Raw genomic sequence first — 26,470 nt, forward strand, 5'->3', positions numbered from 1 at the left:
ATATATATATATATATATATATATATATATATATATATATATATATATATATATATATATATATATATATATAGAGAGAGAGAGAGAGAGAGAGAGAGAGAGAGAGAGAGAGAGAGAGAGAGAGAGAGAGAGAGAGAGAGAGATCCTCATAACACACATTATGTAGCTAAAATTCATTATTAGACTTAATGATTGCAAAATGCAGTATTGTGTAAAAAAGCATCTACCCTAATTGGTAATTTTATACCAAACTGGGACATTCCATATCCACATTCATGAAGATATAATTTGATATCAACATCTTCTAATCTGTAGAAACTGATCTTTATGTCTCACTCGTTCTTCTTTATCTGCAAAATCTGTACATTTGGCATCTAAACTCACATTCTGCAAGTCAGAATTCTAACATCCAATGTACCTCTAATATATACTCAGTTTTTCTTTTTTAATTTATTGTATGTATACAAGGACAATTTTCATGTTTCTTTAGGTTACCTTTTCCAAGTTTATGGTAACTTTACAATACATGTACCTCTAATATATACTCAGTTTTTCTTTTTTTAATTAATTGTGTGTATACATTGACAATTTTCATGTTTCTTTAGGTTACCTTTACTAAGTTTATGGTAACTTTACAATACATGTAAACTTGCAACATTAATTGATATAATTTGAAGGAATTCGGGTATATACTTTTTAAAAAAGGAAATGCACATTTTATCAGTGTATGGTAATTGTGGTATAAATTTTCCTATATATTTTATATTGTCTTTTTAATAATGCAAATTTCTTTTGTGGTGTAAATTTGTATTTTATAGACATTGTTACTTGTTACTTGGGGTGTTTGTTCAAGGCTCCGCTCCACTGCGAGACAGCGCTCAGTAGAGCCTCCCTCAAAAGCAACTATCATCTATAATTGTCTTTGATTTCTATGCCTTTAAAATCATAAACTTCCTTGAACAAATGTGTCTTCAATTTCTTTTTGAAGATATCGATCCTGACACAACCTTTGATATCACTCGGCAGTTTATTGTAAATCCTTGCTGCGCATCTTGCAAATGCTCGACAACCCATGTCAAGGTTATTTCTTAGCTCATGTAGTCTGTATGGGTCTGCATCATGTCTCAGCTCCATCGTAGTGTCATGGAAGATGCAGAATGCTTCCCTTTCTTTTGGCAAAGCATTTATTGCTTAGATGTAAGAAAAGTTTTTATATAATAAGTAATTTTATTTTCAATTTAGTTTGTTACTTTAGTTTCTTAGTTGTTTTAATATTTTCACTAAAACCTGCAATGATTCAAAGCATTAAAATTTGTGCACAGAGTCAATAAGTATTTACAAGAAAGAGAGGGATTTAGTGAAGAGAATTTGCAGCTTCTAGCAAAGGTATTTGAAGGTGGCTGTAGAACAAAAATTATATGTCCCAGAGTGGTAAGTGATTAATGAAAGATATGCTGAATGTCAGTAGAAGTTAAAATGCTGTCTTTAATTTTAGTTACAATCATCACATTAATATACCTAATTGGTAACTTGTAGCATCATTAGGAATATTGTGAAGGAAATAAATATCAAGAGATTGAAGAGAATAGTGGCAATCATTTTATTTATTCAGTCATGTTCTCCTTGGCTTTAGGAATGAGTTTGATTACGTAATTCTAACATTAATGAGATCTCATTCTTTCAGATTATTATTTTTTCTTTTTTTAGTGTATAGGTAATAATTTGCCACAGAAGTACAGGGCACTATGCTAGACCTGTACAAGTGGAATACCACAGAAATCTGTTTGGGTTCCTTGCTATTCTGTATAGTATACTTAAGCATTCTACCTTTGTATATCTTGAATAACTATATTATTTGCTGACGACTTGAATATTTATAAGTAAGATCTGACAATTATTCCAGTTTGTTAGGGATTCATCGTAAAGCAATATGGATGAGATTTGCGCCATTGTTGCCTGGTAGCGCTTGAGGCTTGATGCTTGAGAATGTTCAAGAGTCAGCATTGTCAAGATTGTAAGATCATTATCAAGATCCATGACGTCACGTGTAAACAAAATCATCACTGGAGATCTGTAAGTCCCACAAATCTTTAACAAGAACAAATCCCATTAAGAACAAGAACAAATTTGGTGATCAAGACACTCCACATTTCTTCTTGACCTACAGAAAACGTCTAGACATAACAGCTCCACCAAATTCAATCTGTTGACTGCAGCCACCACCACCATATACGACCCCATCCGATCCCCATTGGTTCTGCTTGCACCTCCTGCATGGCCCCTTCTTGTAGGGAGACCAAGAAGCGTTTCTTGTCTTAGATAATGACAAAGTGTGCTATAAATGGCTGTAGTAATAATAAGTGCAATAAACAAGGAAACTTTCATTTTTATCGCTTCCCAAAGACAAAGTCCGTAGCAAGACAGTGGATTAACGCATGTAGTCGGACAGATAAGTTGAACCCTGAGACTGCCAGAGTTTGTTCTCAGCATTTTAAGGCCACAGACTATACACATAGCTGTATCATCAAGAGTGAGCTATTCGGCAAGTCTTCAGTGGCAGTGCGTTCACTGAATGCCAATGCTGTACCTTCGTTGTTTCTCCCAAAGCAGGGAAATGGTTCAGGTAGGAAATATGAATCCTAGTGTCATTTTAGCATAAAATCTATTGTATATAAATATTATATTTCATTAGTAATTAGTATAGGCTTACCATATATGAATTATCAAGCTCCTAAACAGCTTCACTAATTCATAGCTTGTATGTCCTAACTGGCTAAAGAATGTTGAGTATGTGAGGTGATGTCAGATAGGCTGAGCTCATCAAATCTATATAATGACATGCCCATGTAACAGTCCAGTAAAGCTACACCTTATTTTTTTTTTTATTGTTCCATTCCACATCTTCACAAAACCCATAGTATATATATATACAAGAGTATAAAGTGGTAGAAAGATGTAACTAACCCTCTTGATGCTGCAGGTGACTGTCTTTTTTTTTTTTTTTTTTTTTTCACCCACAAGGACACCTGCTAGAAATTAAACATTTCATGCCATGTAAAATAAATCACTACCACAATGCTAAGCTGTACCTTCCTCAATAAGGCAAAATAAATACTTCACTGATTACATTTAAGTTATGTTAGGTTTATAGGAAGTTAGTAAGCAGAGATTCAGAAAATATTAATACATTCCATCTCTTTTTGTTATCACATATTAATGATAGAAATCACGCTTGTGTTTTTGTTGACAAAATTTTATTTGACACTGCAGAGTCAGTATCAGAAGAGCACTCTGACCTGGGGACATTTGTGGTCCAGGTCCCCTTCCCTGATAAGGACTGATGTAGGAGTTGCCACATTTAATTTGAATTTGAAATGAAGGATATGCTTGTATTAGGTACACGAGTTGTGTTTAGACTATTGGGTTGTGACTGCCCTGTTGTGTTGTGTGACACAAAGGGAAATGTTCAGTAAGATTACAGCTGGGCATGGGCATCCACAGAAAAAAATGTAACGATAAATAGGGTGATTGACAAATTTGGCAGAAATCCCTGACAACTCCAATTCCTATTCCAACTATTTCTTTAATACTTGTAATTAAAGAAACCTGAGTAATAGAATGATTATGGTAATAAACATATGATCAATGTACATGATATTTTATTCATTTTGTATTTTTCATGTAATTTTTTATTAATCTTGTATTTCCCTAGCCCTTTTTTATTTTCTATAAATTCCAGGGTGGGGCAAATGTCCCCCATTGCCCCTCCCTGCATATGCCCATGCAGCTGGGTCAATTGAAAGTTAACTAGCTACACCCTGTGATCCTGTTCAAAACTGCTACAGTGCTTAAGACCTCACAAGGAGTAATTATTATTTCAGCAGGTGTTTACTGTCTTCTCCAATGCTATAAATACATTAATATGTAGATGTTTATATTGCAGATAAAAACCCTATGTGTGATAAAGTGATCATGATCAAGGAGGAGGATGTTGATGTGCAGATCAAAGAAGAGGAGATTGAAGTAGAACAAGAAACCACATTTTTCAGTGAGATGGAAGGGATGTATAGCCAACAAGAGAAAAGATCTCTATCACCTCCCTTTCATAAGAATATTCCTGAATCAAAAAGACAGTGGCCAGGTGTGAAAGGAAGTTTAACAGAGAATGGGGAAACAATGGAGTGGTGTGAGTGTTAAGGATTTTTTTCTTTAAGATGGCAGTTTTTTCTCTGGCCATTTTAATGTAGAGCACAAGTGGTGCATGGTGTCATTTGTTAGTGTAGTATTTACAAAAGAAATGATAATGGTTTAAATGCTTCATTTATTGATAGAAATTAGTATATTACAAGTACTGTGACACTTAAAAGGATGAAACACTTCAAATATACACAGATATTTTATTTATTTATTTATTTTTTTTTTTTGCTAAATTAATGTATGTAGTTTGAAAACTCATGTATTCTTAATCTCATATCATTATTTTTTTTATTCCTCAGGTAAGAATAACTCTGGACAACAAACCAGTAGTACTGCATCTCCTACCTTTGGTCACTTGGTAAATAATACAAGGAACACACAACAGCTTACCACTCAGACGAAACAGGTGGTGATGAATGTCCATGACTTCTTTCGTAGCCAGAACCAGCTAGTGAGTGAGAGTGACCTTGAAATTAAAGTAGCAGCAGCCACAGGAATTTCAGTGCGTTCAGTGCAGCGTGTTAAAAGGCAAGCCAAAGAGGGTAGGCTTCTCTCACCCCCTCTGGTCAGGACCCGACAGTCCCCAGTGTTAGGTAGTATTGATGACTTTGTTGAAGGATGCTTAAGAAAAGAAATTCTGTCCTTTTATGAAAGAGGTGAAATACCTACATTAGATGCTCTCCTTGAAATAGTCAAGGAACCTCCAGTACATTTTCAGGGTGGGAGGACTTCCCTTCATAAAATTATCAAGAATATTGGTTTTCAGTATACAAGAATAACAGGTGGAAGACAAATATTAATTGAAGAAAAGGACATTGTCACTTCTCGCTGCAATTTCTTAAATGTTCTTGATGATAACAGAAATTCTAGCAGTCCACGTTCGGAAGTTTATATAGATGAAACTTTTGTGTGCCAAAAAGAATTTGAAGGAACCATAGGTCCAAAATTCAAAAAGAAGAAAATGAAGTATGTTATTGTGCATGCTGGTGGGGAAAAGGGTTTTGTTTCAGGAGGGTTACATGTGTTCAAACCTCAAATAAATAACAGGGGACACTACAAAGATATGGTGACACCTCAGTGTTTCCAGATTTGGTTTAAGGATCAACTACTTCCAAACATTCCTAATAATTCACTTATTATAATGGACAGTGCTCACTGGCATTCCAACATTGTAAACAAAGTCCCAAATACAAATATGAAAAAAAATTCTATTATTCAGTGGCTACAAGAAAATAATATTGCCCATGACAAAACTGTTTCTAAATCAGAACTCCTTCACATAGTGAATTCTTATAAGGAAAAGTTATATGACATTGACCTATTAGCAAAAAATTGTGGTCATGAAGTGGTGAGACTTCCTCCTCATCATAATCATTTGAACCCAATGGTTCTCATTTGGCATCAAGTAAAATCAGAAATAAAAAAGAAATCTCAAGATGGTCAAGCACTCCAAACCTTAGAGGAAATCATAAAAGATATAGTTACCAGTATAACTGAAAAAGACTGGAGGATATGTATGCATCACAGTAGAAAAATGGGAGAAGAGTACAAGAATAAGGACAAGGCAGTGAATTGTATGCTTGAAAAATTTTTGCATCAACTTTGATGAATCTAGTATGGATGAAAAAGATTAATTGTGTTGGATGATATAGAGATTGCATCAGTGATCTCGGAAAAAGTTGATGGATGTCCTTCATTAGATTAACTATTTTTATACTTTGTGACTAAATGTATTAAAATTGTGCAGAGCAAAAAAAAACCTCTATTAATTCCCTTATCTTTCAATACATACAAAACTCAAACAAAAAAAGAAAACAGTATAGCACCCTTGCAACTTTTGTGCATGCTTTCTTCCTAAACTCAAGGGTTACAAAACTCTTCACAACTTAAACTGTTATATATAACTATGTATTTGTATGTGATTTATACCATTTTATTGCATGTTCCATACACTTCTTATGAAGAACATTAAAAGAAAGTTGTGACGATATCATGAATTTCCAAGCCCACGCTAACTTGTGTACAGACTTGCACACAATCATGTGTGGAGGAATGACAGAAGAGGGAATATTAAGTGGTAATGCATGTAGAAGTATACTGTAGTTCTTATATTCATAAGTCATGCATCACAGCCTTAGTGAATGTACCAACAACACAGGTTCCACCTGCATACCTCCATAATAGTTACTTTGATGTTTGATCTTTTCTTTGGTATCTTTAGGTATCTAATAATGATTAATAGTATGATGTTTTTGGTTACATATTAGGCAAAAATGGGTGATTCTACTGAGTTTAGTATCAACTAATATTTTCATTATTTAAATTTGTTTGCATTTGATAATTTTACATTTCATGAAGGTATAATCCATGTGAACACCAATTATTCCTGGAATATTAAGTTCTACTTCTCTCGGGATTGTTCTTGAATGTGCTGATTTTCGGTCATTATAATTGTATTGTCTGACTTTTCCTGAAGTTGAATCTATATTTGGTAGTTATCCAAGGAAAAGGCAAAAAGAATTTCAACAGTCCACAATTAACATATGTAGTTCTAGAATCCAAAGTTATGTTAAATCATGATCACTAAATTTTTCCCATGGAGTAAGTAAGGATAGAATATTCAACAAGAAATATCTTCAAGAGGTATGTGAACCAGGAAAAATGCTTAATAAATTTTATTAATATCTTAAAGGCATACATTTTTAGGCAATAATCTTTCATACTACTGATACAGAAGATAATCTTTCTTATGGATACGAAGATGATTTTTTAGGTTATGCTTCTGGGCAAATTGATGGTGGCAGTGAGGACATGACCATGGCTTCTCTCCAGTGTGGGTCCGTAGGTGTCTGTTCAGGTCATATTTTCTTCCTGTGCTATATGGACAGTAGTTACATTGAAAACTTCTGCTTCCTCCTATAGAATTTCCAGAGTCTATGAGTGTTTCACTGTCTTGCGTCACACTGCTTTTCTCCATCAACACCTGTAAAATATAGTTGTAATCAGAATGATTCAAGAAGGCTAATCCTGAATGTTAAAATGCATTGAATTCTCCACCATTAATTTTGCCTTTAACAGAAGAATATTTTCAATAATTATCGTATGAAATAGTTGTGAACTTTTCTGAAGAAAACTAAATGCTTTCAGTATATCCTGTCAGGATGTTCATAAAAGAAAATCTATAGAAGTCCAGCACAATACCAGTTAAGCCATAAATGATCACCAATGGCCAAATTATTTTCTTATTGGCATTGGCTATCTGTCATTGCACAGCTTCTTTCCACTCCATTTCGATAAGAGTCTGATGTTTAAGTTTCACTGAGAACTCCCAAAGGTAAAGCTGCTCTCTCTCTCTCTCTCTCTCTCTCTCTCTCTCTCTCTCTCTCTCTCACAAGCATGGACTTAAAATTATATCCACACAATTGAACTTTGTCCATTTGCTGGCCAAAGTCTATTTTCACACACATAATATTATTGAAACAAAACATTAATTTTAATTAAAGTAATGACAGAATATTTTGCTATGGTTTTGATCTGGCTAAAGCAGAATTCCTAAATTAATAAATTAAAAACATATTTCCTGACTACCTATAACTTTTTATTATTCATTTATTTATCTAATTAATTTTTATTTTTTTTTATTTATTTATTTTTTTTTTTTGGCATATAACTGTGTATAGTACCTTATGACTGTCAGTATCTGAGTTTCACAATCTTTAAGTTTTACAATGAATTCCTCTTTCTTTAACCGAAGCTTTGCAGTTGCATTCTTTTATATAATAAGCACATTGTTTGGAGTAAGCTTTTAGGAAAAGCTACAATCTACCATGACTGTTTAAATGGACTCTTACCTGCTGGCAAGTGATTGGTAACCCACTAGTATGATGATGCTTCTGACCACATTACCTTCTAACAGTTATTAATGATCCCATGTATATATTTCAGACAAATCTTACCCATGTTAGTGACAAATAGTTTTTAAGCCTGTAGTTAAAGGAAAACATGAGGTCTCTTGGTTGATAATGGATGATGAAGGATAATTTAGTTTTAGTTCAGGTGCAATCAACCAAGTTTCCGAACACTTCTCTCTATATGAGGTTATCTGTAGACCTAGCTGTCTTCCTTGATTTATCAGAATTAGGCTTAAATGGATAGATGACCATGAGGGAGACCACAAAAGGCTCAGAAACTACTTGTTTTGTCTGTAGAGGAATATCTTTTGTAGACTCATTTTCTTGACTTAAAACAAGCTTTTTTCCTTATGTGTATGGTAGAGTCCATCTAGAACAACTCTTGAAACCATTAGGTTAGTACAAGAACCTACTGGATATGTAGCCATGTAATTAACAATATTCAGTCTGTAATGATTTTTGCATTTTTCATAGTAATGAAAACCACTTGAAAAAATCTACTGATCTAGAAAATGTAGTTCTAAAGAAATCGACAATTAGATAGCAGTGACCAAACCCTCATTTATTCTTGTCCTTGTTTACTTTAATCTTATTCTTTTCCTTCTTTTTCTTTCATTTTCATTCAGATGTTCTACTTCACTGAAGGTCATCTGCCTACTACCTATCATACTCATATAGTATACCTATTCTTGATCATCTATGCAGGAGCATGTGTTCAAGAGGCCTTGTCAATATTACTCATTGTTTAGTACTCTTATTTATTTGAATATTGTGTAAAACATTAAATTTATTATACTTTACTATCTCAGTTTTTATTACTTTCTGCCATCCATGATTAAATTCCCTTTAATATTTACTCTTTGCACATGACAAGCACTTCTAAAGTATATTACTTATTTCAACTACAGTATTATGTGTATTCTAGATCCATAACTTTATTTTTTATTTGTTATATTTGCACATGGAATTGTTGCTTTAAATATTCCATCTTGCCTCCCTTCCCCCTGCTACTTTCTCTTTTTCCTCTCTCTTCTTACAAAGGTACTTACCATCGTCTCACATCAAATACAAATGATCCACACATGTGATGTCAATCTGGAAAATGTTCAACTTTTTTTTTTTTATCATTCTTAACTCTAAGTGTAATAATCTATTAAATGGCTTTAAATGCATCAAAACATCTATTTTATGACATATGCGGAAGGAGAGGCAAATTACTTTCAAATGCTCTAAATTTATGCAGACTTATGTTTTCTATCCTCATTTCCTTTATAACTCTTTATCTTATTTTTTTTCTGCAGCTGTAAATTTAAAAAACAGTTTGATTTATCTTTAATTTCTCACATATTTACACGACAGTATACCAGATATAGCCTTGCAACAGTTTTTGTATTGAGGTAGATTTTTTTTTTCTTTTTTTAGGATAAGTACTATGTCTGATGATTTTAAAAGATTTTTGGACTCAGATGTCTAATTTTGGGGGGCCATAAAACTATTGACTGAAGCAATGTTTCAACTGAGTGGGTGATTACATGTGTGATTCCTTTGTACAATATGAAGATAAGGGTAAGTAAGAATGTTCTAATTTTGGGGGGCATGCATGAATCTATTGAGAATTGCAGGTGAGGATAAAGTATTGAAGGGTTAGAGAGAGTACTGAAGGAGTGCTTGGAGATAGAAGTGTCCTTTATTCACTTCATCTTTTTATTTGGGTCATTTACAGATATGACAGGTTTGTTTAGAGGATGGAACTCCAGTCTGAACAAAAAAATCCATTATGTTTCATACACATATTATACACATTGTCTAAAGATAATTTCATACAACACTGTCATTATTTTAGTGCATGATACAGAGTTTGTGTAGTACACTGAACCACCAGAATGTTAGGGTGTCACTAACTCGGCTACCAGTTTGGACAGGTGGCTGATTGGCATCACAATCATACCTATCTGTCTGTGCTATTAGTGGCACTGTTAAGTCTGATCAACTTGGGTAAAGGTCTGGATTTGTGCATTTTCAGCCTAAAAAAGATATTTGTATCAAAACATGTTACAGGCTGCAAAACAACTGCATTTAAAGAAATCCCAGGCAAATGTAACTGAGCCTTGGGTCTTTTTAGTAGCTAGAAATGTCCCTGTGTGCTACCATAATGATAAAACAATCACTTCTGTACACTTATATATGCAGACATGTAACAAAATTCATATACATGTACCATTAATATGTAATGTAAAAAGCACTGTGTTAAGGATAACTAAGTAGCAAAGCAGCATCAGAAGTATTAAAAAAAAAAAAAAAAAAAAAAAAAAAAAAAAAAGTTTCTTCCCATGATGTTACGTGCTTTTTATTATTACTGTTATCCATTGCCCTTCTAGCACTTTTAAAAGTAACTTTGTCCCAAAGAGCAAGGCATAAGAGAAACACATCTGTAAGTAATGCATGTGGATTTGATATTTGGAATAAATGAACTCAGGAAAGCAAGAAAATTTTTCAGAAACTTGTCTTTGAGATTGTCTATAAAGCTATGCTTTAATGTGACAAAGTTGCCATGCTTTTAGGTGATGGACTGGCCTCAAGACAAGCCCACTGAAATCAAGTGTGGCTTCACATTTACCTTAAGTGTGTTCAGAAATCTTGGCATAATTTGAAGATGGCTTGAGTAAATAGCTATTATACTAGGAACACATCCTTTAGAAAGCAATAGCCACACCAATATAGCTCATTAGAACAAAACAAATGTTAGAAAATACACACACAGTGCAGACGTCAAACACACCAGCATAATGGTAACATACGATCAAATCAGTTAATACAGTCTTACTAATCCTGCACACAATTGAAGCAGTGAGCAATAATGACCTGAGCTAATTCTTTCTAACAAATCCTCCCTCAAGAAAAATCATGCTAATGGAGACACAGCTCTCCTGAGGATACTCCCTTTGTGTATTCTGCTGTGCTGTTGTGGCCCTGGTGAACTGTGGACCCACCTTTGTGTGTCCTCTCAGTTATATTACCACCATAAAATAGCATACTTATCAAGTCTAAGTTATCAAGTCTGTACTCATCATTCAAGGTTTTCAAATAGGTACTATATGTTAAGTACCTGCATGTTCTGATAGAACACCTCTCGTTTGTGGTGCCATGACTGTGCTCTAAAAGTTTAAGATTTCAATTCTTTGGACCATGAAGAACATGAATAGGCTGACTTAAAAATGCAAATGAAAGACAATGTCGTGACAAATAAATAATGCTATGGTACAAAAATAATAATTGCAACAAAGTAAAAATTAGGAAACTGAAATCATAAAATAGAGAGCTTGTCAAACAGATGTTTCCAGCTATTGTCAAATTGTATCTAAAATAATTTGAAATGAAGCAATGAATTAATGGAGTCAACCAAAGCATGAGATAGTATATGAAGGATTTGAGCAGTCCAAGATTATTTGCATAGTTCATTTCAAGGGACAATGTCTTTATTCTTAAATACATATAAAACTTCTTTCTCAGCTCTGTTTCATCTCATCCCTTCATCATTTCCCAAGTATGGAAAGTAAGGCTGCTGCTGATGTTGCTGACTTCCTATGTATGTACCTTCAATATATAGTAAGCACAACAAACAAACAAACAAACTGTCTTTCATGTTCTAGATTAACTATAAAGAAAATACATAGCATGTGTTGTGGTAGGTAACCTCGTAAAATTTTGACACTCTTGGCATGAGTCCATCTGGCTCTTTGGTGAACTTGATTTTTTCCACTTCTTTCTTTTCTTTTTCTTTCTTTTTTTTTTTTTTTTTGGTATTTCAATTTTTTTTAAGTATGAGCAGTTTTAAGATAAATAGCGCATAGCAACTTCTGTACATATCACACATATGGAATACAAAACAAAATCAATATATACTGCTTGATTACTGCATATTCTAGCATAAATGTACTTTTTTACCTTTCCCCTTCTTGAAAATATATAAATACTAAATAAATAAGTAAGATGTAAACACAGACACACACACACACATACACACACACACATACATATAAAATAATTGTCCAGTGCCTTAACTTAAACTTCTCATTACAGCAATTGACTCATAATTACTCTGATATGTTTACATATATTTTAACTTTTCAGTTATTGAATCACACCACGCTTTGAACGATGAAGATTTATATAATGTACAGTTTTAGGTATGACATTATTGCTGCACATAACTTCAAAAAATTGATAATTAATTTTGCATTTTTCCAAAGATAAAAAATCAAGTAAATGTAAATATACTGATCTCTAAAAATTACTTTGGAAAGCTTTAGTGTAAAAACTAATTATTTGTCAGCAAATATTCACATACCACCTTTGTAAGTAAGAGTTACGATATATGATGTGTGTGTGAATTAGAGATGATTGCTTGTGGTAATAATCAACATGATGAATCTGTAATATGTGTATCACATGCAAACAAGACAGAAGGAATTATTTGCCCAGAAGCAGATCTAATGTATTGTTTCTTTTACAATGATTGTCAATCATAGGAAAATTGACAACAGGCAGTGCCTGTCATGGAAAGAATTAGTGATGAGTAGCATTTGCCAATGAAAGAACTATGCCATTTCAGGAACAGTGTTGTTATGGCCACCAAACCATGACATAATCTGAAGGCATGTGCAATGTGTAAAAGTAACTGCATATTAGATCAATAATTGTTTTCTAAAATATTTCTGGGTTAAAGATGATATCTCTCATGCTAAGAAATGCAATAACTAATGATGAAAAATTGTCATGTACTAGAATTCCTATATATTATGCACATATACTGGAAATCAGCAATATATTTATAAAACATAGCTTGTGATTTGAAATAGGCAGGAAAGACTACATAAATGACATGTAGGATCATAATGTTAAGATAAGGGTTTATGTCCTTCTTAGGTGTAGTTACAATATCACATGGTTTTCAACATCCAAACTTTCATAAATACTTCTGGAACACACTATGTAAAAACCCTGTATAATTCATGTGAACACATCTGAGTATTTGTGAACTTTAATTTCTTTGTACTGTATTTGTATTATAACTTGCTTGCAAAACTTTTCAACATTTTGCTTCTGAGCATCACACTGACAATATTAAGCCTATATTTCTTCAACTATTCAATTCAGATATATCAGTCCATATCTGGTTATCCAAATATATGCCATGTACTTAAAAAAAATAGATATATGCTAAAAATCTCCTAGTAAAATTTGTTTCAGATAAAAGATTATAAATAAAACTTAACAAAAATATTCATAAAAGATTTATAATCATTATTGACTACTACCTTTGAAAAAAAATATATAATTATTATTGACAACTACCTTTCAATAAGGTATTTTATAATTTATGAGTGAATTCATGACTTTTTAAATTGTATTTTTGGGAGGAACGATATGGACAAAGCCGACAGGCATAAGGTTTTTCCCCAGTGTGGGTGCGTATGTGCTTTTGCAAGTGATCTTTACGAGCAGTGGAGTAGACACAGTAGGGACATTGGTGCCTCTTCTTTGGGGTATCTCTTCCACCAGTCCTGTGACCACTCTTGCCCAGTCCTGCCTGTGAAGATATCTTTCTTACTTTTTAGAAAAGTGCTAATACTACACTAATTTACTATACAACAATGAAGCACATATAAACAGAGAAGCTAACTGCATCCAAGAACATATATCACACATCAAAGGAAGTTGCACAACTGAGAACAGAAAATTAATCTCTTGAGTACCAGAAATATTGATGTACTGTGTGTATTTGCATATCTAGCCACTTCATGATGGGAAAGAGGGCGAGAGGGGGAAAAAATGTGGAGATTAACTATTATAGTCACCTCTCCCTCTGACAACACTATGCTCAACATAATGTTACATCCTTAATTCACTCCATGACCCAGGGCTAAACCGATTTGGGCACACACCAGATCATCATTTCCCATTAAAATCAATGGGAAATTAGTTAATCTGTTCCAGATCAAAAAGAAGAAAAAATTTCCTCTAAAATCATTAACATTGCACAAAATAGATATAGAATGATAGTAATATGAGGTATCTAAATCAAGGTCAGTAAATGATGTTGAATGTTCGGTCAGCAGCAGCAGCAGCAGGGGAGTAAGTGACCAAGAGCGTCAGTGGTGGTGGTGAGCGCATTCTGCATATGCACACACACAAACACACTTGCTCTGTGGCAGCACTCAGAAAATATAATGCCCTACCTCATTAAAATCTCTTGCACCTGAGACATCCTGGTGGCTATTCAGAATTTTGCAGTATCATCTAACACCTCTCTGGGCCAGTCAACAATTGCAAGTTTTTACCTCAACTCATCCAGCTGGCTGATATCCCATGAATGTTTTGGAGGGGATGTCAGCTCTGAAGAGCTAGAATGAAGGGTGCACCATGGAAGGCATGGTATGACCCATAGACTAATTTATAATCCTAAGGGATGTTAGTAAGGTGTAATTTTAGTGTAAGGTCAGGCTGAATTCCTAATGAGGTCTCAATCATGTTGTGATAATCCTCCTTGAGCATCATCAGTGTTAATGCATTGTCTTAAAAATCTATAACTAGTCACCCATGTATGCTGTGACTTTGTACAGGAAAAAAAAAAAATAATAATAAATAAAATAAAAAAAATATAATTTTTCCCCAACAACTCTCAAGAAACAGCCTAACTGGGTGGATAAACAGCAGATCTGTCTGCCTCTGCTTCAGCAGTTGAAGCAAAAGATTGTTGTACTTGTATGTATTTTTGTTTGCTTATTTGTTTGTTTGTAATGTATATATCCAGAATAAGCATAAGCTTATGCAGAACTGTGGCTTTGAACAGGAACACAATGGTACACCACTAGTAGTGTGAGCACAAGCTGATGCAAATTTTGAGCATCAGGAAAGCGTATAAGCCAATTTGGGTGCATACTGGAGCAGGAATGACCCAGAGTGCCACAATATTTAATACAAAATAAGAAGCCAACCTTGTCTTTAATTTTGTCATCATCCTATCAAAAATTCTAATTATAAATATGTGTAGATAAAAAACCTCATGCAGTGTTTTGAACCATCAAATCCAGTACTGAATATATCATATAAACATAATGATCTTACTGTAGATATTTGTTCCTAGATTTAATGAAACCTAGGACATGTAGGCAATCTAGTGGTGTTAGGAATAACACATACAGCTCACTGTAAAGAATCTCTTGGTTTGAATCCCAAGCCAGATGAAGATAAATTGGGTTTATTTTTTCTTTCATGCTGTTGGTCCCTTAACAATCATTACAAGCTAGTATGACACAGCATCTGGCTTAATCCCCCTAACATCTAGGAAGGGTCTTTGTTCTGTTGTGAAATCATATGAGCAGGAGAGATAATGATATATGGATGAAAATCAGTACTTGTATTTATATGAATATTCATTCATACATACATCTCAGTTTTTTTTTAGATTTTGGAAGAGAAGTTTTCTTTAGAACAAAAAAAAAATCTTAAATCATTGGATCAGCAATAGTAAACTTTTAAAATATATAATTCATCAAACTTTTTCCTTGCACATGGGGCTTAATGAAAAGCAACAAGTCTTTCATATCATCATTCACAGTCTGTTGCAGCATGCAGAGAATATAGGAATCAGTATTCTAACATTCTCATGTTAAATATTTCAGTAAGGATATCAATACAATTACAATAATAATTTCTGCAATGGAGTTCTACCCATTACTAACATAACAAACAATGTAAAAAAAAAATAATAATAATAAATAAATAAAATTAGGTTCTTCCTACAATCTATTGATAATAATAGGCAGTCAAATAAAAATAACACTCACCAGTGGTGGAATGGACTGTGTTCCAGCTTGACATAGGGGAAGTGGTGACAAGTCACTTCCTGCCTCCAGCCTTCTACTGGCCTCACCTCCACCAGCCCACTGAAATGCATTAACACAATTACGGTGCTAAAAAATTATAAACTACACTAAAAAATATTGAAAATATGATTTTTCACATGAAAACTAATGATCTCATTATATATACATTTTATCTGACAAATTGTGGCATTTACTATACACAAGTTTTACTACTATTGGATTAGGAATAGTTCAACAATTTGATTGTTGAAAACTGTAGTATTTGTTTTCATATTTAGATGTTCCAATGTACTCAGATTACATAATGAGGCAACCTGTACTCTCATGGAGACTATTCTGCCATGATTGTCTTTTTATAGAGCTCTTATGAATAGACAGAAGTTTTACAGATATAATCAGACAATATGGAAAAGGCAATGAAAACATCCTTAGATAAAGGATGAAGTTCAGGTAATGAAGAGACTTACCCCTTGCATACCAGAAGGTCCTGCTAAAGCTTCTATGACTGCCTCATGGAGTGGTGGCTGCTGTCCCAAGCCAAGATGGACAATGGGCTCCTGTTCTGATGACTGCTCGTACTTGGGAATCATAAGTTTTACATTGCTCTGGCCACCATCTGAAGTGTTGTCAGCCATATTTTCATATTTAGGAGAGTGACTGTGTCCATCTCTCATGTCTTCTACAAGTTCTTCTTTGACCAAGTTTTCATCTAAGGTGACCTACAAAAACATCAAATTATCATAATTATTATTATCATTTATTATTTTCTTAGCTGGTGTATGTGTGTGTGAAAATGGAAATAATTCCATTAGGCGCCGCAACAGATTAAGTCATATAGGACTACTAGGGGATAAAGGAAGAACGCTACATCTCCAATTGGACGGCTAGGTTTGGCAAGGATGTGTGCGTGAAGATCAGATTATTAATAAATTTTTAATTAATTATTAAAAGCTTCATCAAAAAAAGATAATTTCCTGCTATTTGTACTAATGGGGAATGAGATCCACAATATTCATTCAGGCTTTCAAAATTAGTACTTGTAGGACTTACAAACCTGAACTTTGTCAGAGAGGGATTCTTGATGTTGGTAGGAAACCTGATCCTCAGTAGCTCTGATTCGCTGGCCACCATCATCATCTTCATCCCAGGAGGGCTCGGCTTCTTCCTTATGATCATATTCAGCATGTCTTGAAACTTCTTTCAAAGAAGACCTTTTAGGTGAATGAGTGTTTTCAAGGAGAGACACTTCACTTCTTGTCCTCTGTCTTTTAGGATGGGGACTTGATCTGTCATCACTGGGGCTTTGGGAATTTGTACCCAACATATTTCTGTCATCACTAGTACTGGTATTTGACTGCACATTTCGGGAAAGGGGGCTTACCCTGCTCTCATTTGTGCGATGGCCATTAGAAGCTCTCTTTCCACTGCTTGGAGGTTCATCGGGAACTGCAAGGCCCTTAACTTCCAATAGTTCAGCAACTTTGATCAGTCTAGCTAAACTATTTTCAGCAACATTCACATAACCAGCATACATATAGCTCAAGAGGGCCTCTAACTCTTCTCGGTGTATTTCACTTAACACAATCACAGGATGTTTGCACGGAGTGTGATCAAACATGTTCTCAAAATACTCACTACAAGTTGATAAGACTAATTTATGGACTTGATAAAATTTGCCTTCACAAGCTAAAGTAACATCTGTATATCTTTCCTGTAAAAAAAAGATGAAATAGATGAAAAAAATTGACAAATCATAATACATATTAGACATCAGTAACATTTACAAAAACTGTGAAATTGTCAAGACAAACATCAAATTGAGTGGTACACTGTATAAGTACCTTGGCTCTGAGCGCTGCTAAGGTGTGGCTGAAGGTTGTGCTGTGATTGTTCCAAGAAAGTGATAACATTCCGTCTGCCATGTTGCCTGCCAAATTTTCCTGTATATGATACAAATACAAATCATTAACTATTTCTTTCTTTTCATTTATAAATATACCAGTTCTATGCTCAGCCCTCATGCATACATAATCTTCTAAATGGTCTTGCATTTTGACTAATATAGTTACATTTATAATTATGCATGCTCTACCTTAAAACTTTGAAGAGATTAATGCAGCAAGTCTCCACTTCATCCTGTTTATGCACATAATTTTTGCAGACTTAAGTTACCTATCTCTTGCTCTTAATTTTTTTGGCACTAGGATGAATGAGAGGGATGAGTGAAAGAGTATGACTGATTAAAAAGTTGAGAAAAAATTGAGAAAAGATGTGTTGGATGCTATGGAAATGAGAGATATGCTGCAAGAAGGCAGTCACTGTGCTGGATTAGTAGGATTATGATAATAAATGAATAAGGGTGAAAGAAAAGGATGACATGAAAGGGTTTAAAAGAGAAAGAGGAATACATACAGTGGAACCATGCGTGCTTTGGGGTCCGAGGGGTCTCCAAGCGCACGGGTTCGAATCCTGTCCACGGTCTGAGTGCAGGTTGGGCTTCCTCACTCAGGGCAACGGTTTCCTAGTGGGTGGGCTTTGAGATAGGAGGCACCCTAAAAAGTATCCCCTTTAGCCCATAAATTCCCGTGAAAAGCCCACATGGTATAAAAAAAAAAAAAAAAAAAGACTAAGAAAAACTAAGATGTAATTCAGTAAAACCTTGAATTACGAGCACTCTGACATATGAATAATCAGAGATATGAACTGTCACTCAGTCTGTTTTTTGCTTTGACTTGATCCCAAATTAGACTTATGAGCTAGCTCCAGGTACACTGCTGCTAGTTGACACAATGAACAAGAGCAAACTGAGATATGAGCTCCATCATGGAATGAATTAAACTTGTAACTCAAAGTACCACTGAATATATAGAGGATCAGTGTATTGTATTGATTGCAATAGCTACACAGAGCAATGATTAGTATATTGTTATGAGAGAGAGAGAGAGAGAGAGAGAGAGAGAGAGAGAGAGAGAGGTTATATCTATGTTGCAGATGAATGAATGTATGTGAAGGAGGCCACCTATGTGTGAATGTTTTGGTGTGGAATGGTTTTAAAAGAATGAAAGATTAAAACACAATAAATAAATTTATATATATATATATATATATATATATATATATATATATATATATATATATATATATATATATATATATATATATATATATATATATATATATATATATATATATATATATATATATATATAGACAAGTAATGCGTGAGTATGGAAGGATAGAAAAATAAAAGGTATATATATATGACTTTGAAAAAGTAGGTATTTAAACCAATAAACTGATTTAACTGAAAAGAATGGGGGAAAAAAATACATGAATGAAACTTCCTGCACACATGACAGATAATGAGCCTACTGTAGTGGTGAAAGGGATTATGGATTATGTTTGTTGGTAAGGCGCAAATCAGTGAAACCCCAGGCTGCAGATGCACAGGTGCACTGATCTGCCAGGCGCCGCGGCTGTCAGCTTCTAAGCGGTGGCGACCACCACTGTCGTGGCTAGTATCTTCTCATGGGAACAAGAACAAGGAGAATTGACTATTCACGCACCACATATCTACAAGTGCTTACCAGTACCGGCGTCGTGGCAGCCAGTCCCAAAGATTACCGTTCCACTTATTTTTTCATTACTTGCAGACACAAGCGTCCCGCGACGCTCACCGCGGCACCCGATACTTGTTGATCCCAGCTGCGTCTGCCTAGCTAATGGGGATTTATGCCATTACTTGTAAGATAATGGATGGAATAAAGATAACCTGGCCTTTCATTGGCACAATACATCAAGACTATTTGTATGAAAAAAAAAGTACATTGACAGATGCCCACTCACATTTAGCCTAAAGAGGGGTTCCAACACTTTTCCTTTAAGCAGTTGCCTGTAGGTTGTCAGAAAAAAATACCATAAACAAGATTATTTTTATGAGTATCTTGAGACATTTAACAACGTTCACATTATTCTTATGATTTTCTTCTTTCTCAATCAATAAAGTTTTTTACAAGTCACGTAGAGTTGTCCGATAAGATTGTCAGATAAGGATTCAGACTCCCTATATCAGCTGTCAAATGGATCCTCCTTCCGGCTGGTGTCATACAGTGTAAATATTGACGACATGACTCTTGACGATTCTGGCCAGCAGTCCTTTTTCAGTAAATGTGTCCTCCAGCGAGCGAGAACTCTTGCCAAAATCAAGCCCACGCCCCCTGAAGAGGTAAGGAAGCAGGAGGGAGTGATGGGGAGACGAAAATTCTATGTGACTATAGAATATTTCATGAAGCCATAGTAATTGGTTAGGCTTGATGAGACACTAATGGAACATATTTATACTGATTGTGTAACTAATTATGTCATACTATATCACAACTTGTAGGGTAAGACTGCGTCAAAGACATATTACTTATGTTTTGCAATTATTCCATTTATAATTTCTTATTAGTTTAACTTTTAGTGCTTAGGTTATGAAACCTGTTGCTAATTAGATCTTCTCCATTTTGACTCATTATGTAATAATGCTAAAGCAGGGACCCATAATTGGTCATTATTAGGAAGTCACGTTGCTCTCTCTCTATATATTTTTTTTCATGTTTTTATGCTCTTACCTCTTAAAAACCTGGTGGAAAAGCAAGGTTTCAGGAAGGGGGTACCCAAAGTTGGACTTTCAAGAAAAGTCTAAGGATGAGACGCCATATTTTTTTATTGAGAAATTTTAACCTAATTGAACCAGGGCCTTTGCCCCAGTTTGGAAACTATGTTAAGAACACTAACCTAATTATAACCACAAATGAAAGAATGTGCGCATGCCCCCTGAACCCCCTGATGATATTAACTTGGATTGGTCTCAGGGATACTAACCTAACCTAATTTAACTTAACTTTGAATAACAATGTGTGAATTAGAAAACACTGCTTAGTGTTCTAGGAGCTATTATTTTATGTTATTATCTTAGGATTGGGTTTAGGAAATGTTTTTGGGAAGTACCTGTGTTTAGGAATGTTTACCTATTCATATTTATAGGCTGTATTTATCAGAAACTAGCTTGTGTGGATGATAATTTGTGTACGGAAGTTAGTATGAGACTGATCTGAAGCAGATGTGTAGTGTGGGGAGTAATAAGATGGTGCTGTATGAATTGCAGAACAAGCATGCAAATGACAAGTTAGATTTTATGTGAAGAAATTGTACGTTTAATGAATGGTGGGGTTCCACTCTATCTGTAATTTAGCATCTCATGGATTTTATTTGTGGTTGTAGACATACTCATTTTCCATTTTACTCATAATTGTTTGAATATCCTTTCTACTAAGGTAAAAAAAAAATCTTTCATGGTTATTATTCCAGGTAGAAAAGTTAATTGCACTGTGTCCAGGAGAAAGCCATGGCGGAGGGTTTCGTGTTGACCAAAGAGGACAGGATGCTGTGGTGGCTCTTGGAGTATATCTCCTGGAGTCTGGCCAGCAGCATCAGGCCACCATCCTTCAGTATCTTCTTAGATTACTACGAGCCCTGCCTAAGGCAGTGTGGCTGGATGAGAAGAGAATTACTCCAGCAGACCGTGAGTTGGATAACAGATATAGTATAACAGATGAAATGAGGCCATTTGAAAATTGGTGGGGTCATATTTTCAGTCACCTATATTCCTAAGATTTATAACCAATTTTGTAAATCAAAGGATTATTTGTTATTGGGCCTATAAAATGTAAGGTTTATATTGTAAAACATATCTGATTGTGACATAGTCCCCTATGAGTGCCAGATGATGAGAGTTTTTCAAGATATATTAAGTACTAGCGTTTTGACAATTTTTGTATTCACCTCTCCATAAATGGAATCTTATCCAAATAAGTGTATGTTTCTGCTAGGTATGCCTGTAGCTGAACGATTCACATTTGTGGTGACAACTTTACTGACTGATGTTGCTGCCAACTGTGAAAGTGTGCGGGAAGAGGTGCTCAACACACAAGTGGAGGTACTGTCAGCTCTTACCAATGTGATTACCAGAGCTGCCAGGGAAGACAGCCTTCTTTCAGCTAATGGCAAAAGTATGTGGTTTCTTATTGCATGATTATACATGAAAAAAGATTAGGTTTAAGTATAGATCATAAAGCATTGTTAAAGAAACAATTTGGACTTGTATTATTGAAGATCTAATGATTCAGAAAGATAACAGGTGATTATAAGAAACAATGTGAGATGAAACACAGTAGCTTATAGTCTCTAGAATAAAAAGAATTGTGTATGATTAATGTAATTTAACACAATGTAATGCTTTAAGTTAAACACATTAAGATTCAGATAAAATACTAAATTATATAGACATTATAGACTGAATGTGGCAAAGTGCTGAATATGATTTGTTGTGACAGAATAAAAGTAAGAAAATTCTAAGTATGATTGGAAGTAACTGAATAATTGAATATTCTGGCAGTATTGTTTTAGAGAATAGGAGGGATGGTTGAAAAGACGAGTTAGTATCTAGCTTTCTTTGCTTGGAGAGAATATGAAGTAAAGGATATGAAATAGTGCATATAATATGGTAGAAGTCACACACTCTAACCTATGAAGAGATCTGCAATCAGAAGTAGGAATGATATGTGTTATTGCAGAAAAAAATAATTGGGCATGATCTTAAAAACTGATTAAAAATTTATAGATAATTAATCAAGTTCTTCAGATGTTAATAGAATTTGCTATTGATTAATTTTACTTATTATTCAATTATCATTAAGGCTGTATCAAAGTTTAATGCTAATGTTAAGGATTGTTAGGAACGAGTGATGCTCAATTTTAATGCCAATGTTAAGGGCTGTTAGGAACTATATATTGATGCTTAATTGGGAACTGGAAGTAAGAATACAACAATGAATTTCCGAGCCTTTCATTAGTATTTTGTTCCAGTTGCATTGTGTCGCGGTCCAGTATCTGTGCTGCTGGGCCTCTCTCGTGCTCTTGGACGCTCTACATCAGGGGAGCCTCTGTTTCTAAGAATATTTCCAAAGCCCATTATTCCCATACCTGTTGCAGCAGAGCCACCACAGATGACCAAGAAGAAAAGCTTCAGCACTTACCGACCCATCATACCTCGATCTCTCTCCTCCACCCTTCCTTCTTGTCCTGATGCTGTGTCCCTTGTTAGCGTGGACAGTGATAGAGATGCTGGGTGAGTGTTTTCCAGTTTGAATTATTGTTACTTAAGCTGAATGTGAGAAAAATTAAATTCCAGTATGAGATTTTTTTTTTTCTTTTTTTTTAGTAATTTTATGAGTGGGTTTGTTTTTTCTTCTGCAGCTTACGAACACTAGGTGGTCCAGGAAAAAGGCATTCGCTCATGTCCCAGCAGTCAGTTCCCCATGATCCAAAGGTGTACTTTTTCCAAAAATATGGCTCCAGCTTTGGGGCAAACTTTCCCCAGTTAACCCAATATGATCACACCTTGGTGTTTCCTGTTCAACATTTACAGGTACCTATTTTATGTTATATAGCATAGCACATTACTATGGATGGAAGATTAAATTTAATAGTGAAGTTTGAATGAAATAGATCAAGTAAGAAGGATGTGGAGGTGAATTCATAGTTAATTTTAATACAGAATGCTTGCCAAAGTGTAGTGATGAAGATCAGCTGGTTGAGGAGAGCAGATAGTGCTATAATGTAGAAAAATAAATGAAAATATTTTGTGAAGATCAGTAATCTTCAAACAGTTGTATTTGTGTGTTTAGTTCTATACATGTTGGAATAAATTTCAGTTTAAAAAGCATGTACATATCAATAATTTGTTGACATTGTCTTTCATCCTGCAGACTGTTCTTGCCAATGCAAAGAAGTTGCTGGCAAAAGAAGTTTTGGCAATCCTTGATGGTGTGGCAACAGAAGTGTTTGCTTCTCGTCAAGTGAAAATGTTTCCTTATTGCACCATGCGGGAAACCTTGAATTTGGTGATGGTCACATTGCTAAGAGAGCTCTTAGCATACCAAAATGGTAAGAATTCAAAGTTTAGTTTGAAATTGTGTTGTATTTCATGTAACCATGTGCCTGCAAAGCATTTATTTTATTCTTAAGTGAGAGAAATGATATCTTAACCTTTGCAGTTTGCAACTGGATTTTATGAGAACTAGATATCTGGGTTTGTCTCTGCCCCAGTTGAGCTCTGAGATTTGATATCTGATACATCACTTTTTTTTTTTTTTTTTTAAGCACATAAATGATAAACTTCAATTTTCCTCAGATCTACCTGTCCCATTCACAAAAGATGTGCAGGATTTTGTGAAAGGTCTCTTCCTGTCTGGTCAAACTGAATTAGCAGTACAGCAGAATGAAAGTGGAGTAAAGACTGATACCAACAAGAAGGCACCATCAATAAATCCTTACAGAATCAATGTTCAAGCAAATGCTGCATGCATTGATCTCTTGGTATGGGCTAGTGCTGATGAATCTGGTAAGACTCCCTTACTACTTTCAAATAAGCAAAGAAATAAAGGTCCACAAAAACTACTTCAGCCTTCTATCACTTGAATATCATGCACTTTATATTTTTGCCTGAAATTGTACCAAGTCTTTTTTCCAACTAACCAAAAACCCTTTCTTTAATTGAAAGTGTTAATCTTTTAAGATCCAACTCTCCTCGAGACTTTTGGCATATAACCAAAATGATCTCTTATAACTGCTCCAAACTATCTTCCTATGCCATCTATCCTTATCTGTGTTAACTTCATCTCATGTTTCCTTTGTTGCTGTGGTAGAGGATCACTTTTCTTCTAAATCAATTAACAGTGGTGTTCCTCAGGATTCTGTTGTCACCTATTCTCTTCCTGTTATTCATCAGTGATCTAAATGAAACTTCTTGTTCTATCCAAACTTTCAGAGGCAGAGAGTTTATGCAGCAGATTGACAGAGAAGGCAAATGTTCATCATGGTCATCGGTTAGCTCTCGCTCACATGCCTCTCCTGCTGGTCTGTTTGGAGGTGAGTTTTTACCCTAGATGCAAGTGAATCGCATCTTTAATCTTATGTTGTAGAATGTAGTTTTACAGTTTTGTGAAGAATTATATGTAAGAAAAATTGATGCAGACAGCAAAATGTTTCAATGAATTATATATATATTTCATGAATAGAAGACATTTATTTCAAAAGGAAGTAGCATGGATGATTGGTCTTTGTGGACACTAAGGTATTTGATGGAACAGATTATTATGTTGTGGTAAATGACAATAAGAGAGAGAGATGCAAGTACGAGTAAGTAAGTAAGTAAAGGTTTATTAACCATTAAAGTAAGGATACATTTGAGAATAAAACAAACAATTGCTGAAAATGGCATAGATTGCCAAGCTGAAACTTCCTGATAGTCATGATTATATTCTAATATGATGTTTACACTAGCACAAATTGGTAATATAAACTTAACTAAAGTGTTTGACCAAAAATATTTTCTTATAAGTCATATGACTATAACAGCATGATGATGTATGACGAATGGTGGTAGAAAGTAAGTGAGAACAATATTGTCTAATGAAGAACTAGGTAGTGAGGAGTGTACTGTAGAGAGCAATATGATAGGTATATGAAAGATGGAGAAAAGCTAGGATGGTGGTTAAGGAGGAATCAATTTCATTAGATGTGTTTAACCCTGCCACCCCTTCACCACGAGGACACATATTTTGTGTCCTTGTAGTACTCATGACATATCTGAGGACACACAAACTGCATCATGGCTACATTCTACTAAAGTGATGTGTTTTGTTCCTGGATACTGTAAGAGGTCTTTCAGAGTGTAGGTCATATGGTACGATGACTTACTTGACTTTAATCATTATTACAAAAGATGATTTGCTTATACCAGGATAGATACTGATGTACCCTGCTGGCAGTACTAATTTTGTTTTTTTTATAGAACCAATATGTAAGTGTATGACTTATAATTTGTTTACCATAGACACTACTTTCAGTGATTTTCTGTGGTTTGTCATCTTCAGAAAATTGCCGAGAGCAGCCAAACTATAATGATTGTTTTTCTCTGAAATTTGCATGGATTTATTTCATAATGTGCATACCAAGTATGAAAAATCACTTACTATTATCATTCTTATATCTGTTGAGTACAGAGAGAGAGAGAGAGAGAGAGAGAGAGAGAGAGAGAGAGAGAGAGAGAGAGAGAGCTGCCTCTGAGTCAGGTATCTTCCCACCACCTCCCAGCTCAAATACAGTGCTGGGGTAATTTTCTGTTGCCCGCAGTGAAGAGGTTAATGTGTTCAAGGATATAATGACTTAAGGCGAGTTCACATACAGTAAAACCTCAGCTCATGACCATAATTCGTTCCTAAATCCTGTTCGTCACCCGATTTGTTCATCCCCTGAATCAATTTTTCCCATAAGAATGTATTGAAATACCATTAATTCGTTCCAGACCAAAAAAAAAAAAAAATCATACTTTTGTCCATAAAACCCATTCAAAATAGACCTTTAATG

General features: G+C 34.6%; 3 protein-coding genes across 10 annotated transcripts in view; 2 read left to right on the forward strand and 1 right to left on the reverse strand.

Moving 5' to 3' along the window:
• The first annotated feature begins 78 nt into the window (after window positions 1-78).
• On the forward strand, window positions 79-5,956 carry LOC123505423. Of its 4 annotated transcripts, none has more exons than XM_045256667.1 (4): window positions 79-2,073; window positions 2,168-2,623; window positions 3,929-4,186; window positions 4,497-5,956. In XM_045256667.1, the coding sequence occupies exons 2-4, from the start codon at window positions 2,323-2,325 to the stop codon at window positions 5,801-5,803; spliced, it is 1,866 nt and encodes a 621-aa protein (XP_045112602.1). In that variant the 5' UTR covers window positions 79-2,073; window positions 2,168-2,322; the 3' UTR covers window positions 5,804-5,956. The 4 variants fall into 4 exon arrangements, with proteins under 4 accessions (XP_045112602.1, XP_045112604.1, XP_045112603.1 ...); XM_045256669.1 differs by having other exon boundaries at window positions 3,944-4,186; XM_045256668.1 differs by having other exon boundaries at window positions 79-2,623; window positions 3,944-4,186.
• A 901-nt stretch (window positions 5,957-6,857) lies between these two features.
• Window positions 6,858-19,982, reverse strand: LOC123505424 (protein tramtrack, beta isoform-like). 5 transcript variants are annotated; one of them, XM_045256673.1, is made up of 7 exons: window positions 19,844-19,982; window positions 19,585-19,716; window positions 17,839-17,937; window positions 17,052-17,708; window positions 16,465-16,716; window positions 15,959-16,057; window positions 6,858-7,180 (listed from the first exon to the last, which is right to left on the reverse strand). In XM_045256673.1, the coding sequence occupies exons 3-7, from the start codon at window positions 17,917-17,919 to the stop codon at window positions 6,920-6,922; spliced, it is 1,350 nt and encodes a 449-aa protein (XP_045112608.1). In that variant the 5' UTR covers window positions 17,920-17,937; window positions 19,585-19,716; window positions 19,844-19,982; the 3' UTR covers window positions 6,858-6,919. The 5 variants fall into 5 exon arrangements, with proteins under 5 accessions (XP_045112608.1, XP_045112607.1, XP_045112609.1 ...); XM_045256672.1 differs by lacking the exon at window positions 19,844-19,982 and having other exon boundaries at window positions 19,585-19,825; XM_045256674.1 differs by lacking the exons at window positions 19,585-19,716; window positions 19,844-19,982 and adding an exon at window positions 18,410-18,463.
• A 74-nt stretch (window positions 19,983-20,056) lies between these two features.
• The window catches only part of LOC123505422 (phosphatidylinositol 4-kinase alpha-like), a 43,043-nt gene continuing 36,629 nt past the window's right edge, over window positions 20,057-26,470 (forward strand). The window contains exons 1-8 of the mRNA XM_045256666.1: window positions 20,057-20,222; window positions 21,350-21,563; window positions 21,871-22,050; window positions 22,907-23,168; window positions 23,297-23,468; window positions 23,809-23,986; window positions 24,234-24,443; window positions 24,870-24,970. Of these exons, the coding sequence (XP_045112601.1) occupies window positions 20,124-20,222; window positions 21,350-21,563; window positions 21,871-22,050; window positions 22,907-23,168; window positions 23,297-23,468; window positions 23,809-23,986; window positions 24,234-24,443; window positions 24,870-24,970 (1,416 nt within the window). The 5' untranslated portion in view covers window positions 20,057-20,123. The remainder of the gene's footprint in view (window positions 20,223-21,349; window positions 21,564-21,870; window positions 22,051-22,906; window positions 23,169-23,296; window positions 23,469-23,808; window positions 23,987-24,233; window positions 24,444-24,869; window positions 24,971-26,470) is intronic.

The sequence above is a fragment of the Portunus trituberculatus genome, chromosome 18, assembly GCF_017591435.1.
Source record: "Portunus trituberculatus isolate SZX2019 chromosome 18, ASM1759143v1, whole genome shotgun sequence".
Classification (NCBI taxonomy): domain Eukaryota; kingdom Metazoa; phylum Arthropoda; class Malacostraca; order Decapoda; family Portunidae; genus Portunus; species Portunus trituberculatus.

What these genes read in the sequence shown, in the direction of transcription:
- LOC123505423 (XM_045256667.1), top strand. Translation starts at nt 2,323, where the DNA reads ATGACAAAGTGTGCTATAAATGGCTGTAGTAATAATAAGTGCAATAAA. An exon ending in AAAGCAGGGAAATGGTTCAG is followed by an intron (nt 2,624 to 3,928) that starts GTAGGAAATATG and finishes ATTAATATGTAG; the next exon opens with ATGTTTATATTGCAGATAAA. An exon ending in TGGGGAAACAATGGAGTGGT is followed by an intron (nt 4,187 to 4,496) that starts GTGAGTGTTAAG and finishes TTTATTCCTCAG; the next exon opens with GTAAGAATAACTCTGGACAA.
- LOC123505424 (XM_045256673.1), bottom strand. Translation starts at nt 17,919, where the DNA reads ATGGCAGACGGAATGTTATCACTTTCTTGGAACAATCACAGCACAACC. An exon ending in CCCTCTCTGACAAAGTTCAG is followed by an intron (nt 16,717 to 17,051) that starts GTTTGTAAGTCC and finishes ATGTTTTTGTAG; the next exon opens with GTCACCTTAGATGAAAACTT. An exon ending in GACCTTCTGGTATGCAAGGG is followed by an intron (nt 16,058 to 16,464) that starts GTAAGTCTCTTC and finishes AATGCATTTCAG; the next exon opens with TGGGCTGGTGGAGGTGAGGC.